The sequence below is a fragment of the Notothenia coriiceps genome, unplaced genomic scaffold (genome assembly GCF_000735185.1).
Source record: "Notothenia coriiceps isolate Sejong01 unplaced genomic scaffold, NC01 NC01_scaffold00022434, whole genome shotgun sequence".
Classification (NCBI taxonomy): domain Eukaryota; kingdom Metazoa; phylum Chordata; class Actinopteri; order Perciformes; family Nototheniidae; genus Notothenia; species Notothenia coriiceps.
The window spans coordinates 9,357-12,087 of record NW_011355135.1 but is presented as its reverse complement, the minus strand read 5'-3'; the positions used below and the strand labels follow the sequence as shown (position 1 = coordinate 12,087).

The 2,731-nt window shown below is 41.5% G+C and overlaps 1 protein-coding gene across 1 annotated transcript in view; it reads right to left on the bottom strand.

Annotated features, from left to right (window-relative positions):
* Positions 1 to 321: 321 nt before the first annotated feature.
* Positions 322 to 2,731, bottom strand: part of LOC104953967 (thrombospondin-4-B-like) — a gene marked incomplete at both ends in the record, with an annotated part of 6,969 nt that continues 4,559 nt past the window's right edge. The window contains 2 exons of the mRNA XM_010781011.1: positions 322 to 500; positions 1,870 to 2,063. Coding sequence (XP_010779313.1) covers positions 322 to 500; positions 1,870 to 2,063 — 373 coding nt within the window. The remainder of the gene's footprint in view (positions 501 to 1,869; positions 2,064 to 2,731) is intronic.

Sequence of the window (2,731 nt, the reverse complement as noted above, 5' to 3'; positions counted from 1 at the left end):
TAGTTTTGGCACAATTCCGTTGTACAGACCGACGTTAACAGCAGCCCCGTCTGTGCACACGGAGACCGACTCTGTCCGGTGATCTAACCGCCTTCTGGAAAAGCTTCACAAGTACGTCGGTACGCAAATGCGCTTTGTGACACAAGTGACGGTACGCATTTCAGATTGTTGCCGCGCATGCGTACCTGCGTACCAGTTATGTGCACCCCTGATTATAATTACTCTGTAGCTATGTTAGTTTGACAATAAAGAACCTTGTTAAAAGTATAGCTTATAGCTGCTGTAACTTGTAGCCACTGTATATACAGAGAAAAGTCTCACCTGGTTCAACACCACCCAGTTGGGGTCTATCTGAGCGTCGCCCTCGGGGTCCAGCACCACCGTCTGATACGCCCTGAAGTCGGTCAGCGTCACCTCCGCGTTCTCAGGACAGTTATCAATCCTGTCTATCACTTTGTCCTGATCGAAGTCCGACTCACACACGTCTCCAACGCCATCACCTAGGGGACAACAGAGAGGGTTGAATTAAAATGATCTTAAAGTAAGAAAGACGATTCATGTCTTAGCTTCAGAAAAAAGGAACTAGCAAATATCGTTATGTGTTAAAATAAGTTTGTTTGTTATCCTCCCAGGAAGATTCAGACTGGCTTTGATGCAAATGTCAAAAAGGGCAAACGCATCCAAGCTACGCTGCCAAAGGTTCTCTCTTTGGTAAAAACTACAAAGCTCGTGTTGCATTTGTTTATATGAGAGGTTTTATTGAAGCTGCCTCTCGTTGGCACCCTGCTGTGTGAGTGTGCTTTCAGAATACAAATGCTGCTTATGAAAAATACACCCTGGAGTTTCTGAAGCACGCCTTTGGTGTTTGATTCGTCTGATGTTTTGGATTATTACATGAAAAAGAAAATACTTGTGTTCCTCCATACCGGGGTTATGATGCGCTGCAGAATGCTGTGAATGAGCTTCAACAAAGACTCACAAACGTGTTTTTAAGAATAGAAGCTGATGCTCTGATTGGCCACTGTGGTGGCATCTTGACCAAATACAAAAGGCCGAAACCTTCTTTTAAAAGTATTTCCAGGGGTGGAAAATAGTTGCTTAGTGATCCTGTCAAACACTTTAGTTTTTCCACATGTCACTTTTCAAACCACAGTTTTAGGGATTATTATCCTTTTTTTTTAGGGATTTTGAAATATTTTCCTGGCAAAACTATAGATATATACTTTTTTTTTGTACTAGTAGGCATTATTATAATATATAATACATATAATCATATTTTCTAAAGGGATTAAGAAAGATGATTCTGGTCAGATCCATTTTTTCACATTTGTTACCGATATTAAAAACACAAATATACTTTTATATCAGATTTAGTAGATGGATCACCAGATTGGTTTCCCTGGGGGGGGTTTCAAGGCAAGGCAATCCAAAGTGCTTTACAAAAATGAAAGACATTAAAGGTAGGGTAGGTAAGAATGGAGAAACCAGCTAGAGTGCGCTAGAGTTTGAAAATACACAACCGGAAAAAATCTGCCCCTTCCTTCAGACTTCCTCACAGAGCCCCTCCTCCAACACACACGAACGCGCACATGACCAATGAGGGCACGAGATAAGTTTGTGCACAGATGGAAGACTGACAGGCAGGTAGGCCATCCAGTTACTTTAGCCGGCTCAGATGATTGGTCGTGCTTTTTACAGCGCTACGGCTTCCACAGATGACATTTTTTTATGTATTTATTGTCAAAGCACTTCAGATATTCATTACTATCGGGATGTTAAGAGCATTCCATGGAATATAACAACAAGTGTTTCTGAAGTGAATTACCTACCCCACCTTTAAGAGCACATTTCAGTGTGTTTGAGACTCACCGTTGTCGTCGATCTGGTCGGGGTTGGGCACCAGCCGGCAGTTATCGGGTCCCGGGGGGATGTTGTCTGGGATCCCGTCGTTATCATCGTCATCATCACACTCGTCTCCGAGCCCGTCTTTATCCGTGTCGAGCTGAGAGCTGTTTATCACGAAGGGGCAGTTATCCTTCGTGTCCTGGTGACCGTCGCCATCACTGTGAGGGAAGAGAAATGATCACATGACGACATTAAAGAATGTAGGAGAGAAACTAGTGGAAATAAGTTTATATATCTGCAGGAATAGGTGGGAAGTAATGGAGTACCAACACTTTGTACCTGTACTTTCTACTTCTTACATGTTGAACACAAATACCTGTACTTTCTACTTCTCACATGTTGAACACAAATACCTGTACTTTCTACTTCTTACATGTTGAACCCAAATACCTGTACTTTCTACTTCTTACATTTTGAACTCAAATACCTGTACTTTCTACTTCTTACATTTTGAACCCAAATACCTGTACTTTCTACTTCTTACATTTTGAACTCAAATACCTGTACTTTCTACTTCTCTCATTTCCCAAACAGGCTGGTTCCTTTAGTCTGAATGTGTGTTTGGTGGCGTGATCATTATTATTTAGAGTCATTGCGTGCCTATTGATTTGAACACGATCCGTGTATCCATCATTTCCTGGTCTCTCTAAAGAAGAGGGACCAATGAAAACGTTGTCATGTTGCCGTTGTTCAGCATGGAAACATTCATTAGCTAACAATGACATTATTGATCTATTAATATAAAGGGAGGTCAGGTACTCTTTAAAACAGCTGCTAGTTATGGGTACTTTTTACTGAAGTACATTTCAAAGCCTCTTTACTTTGA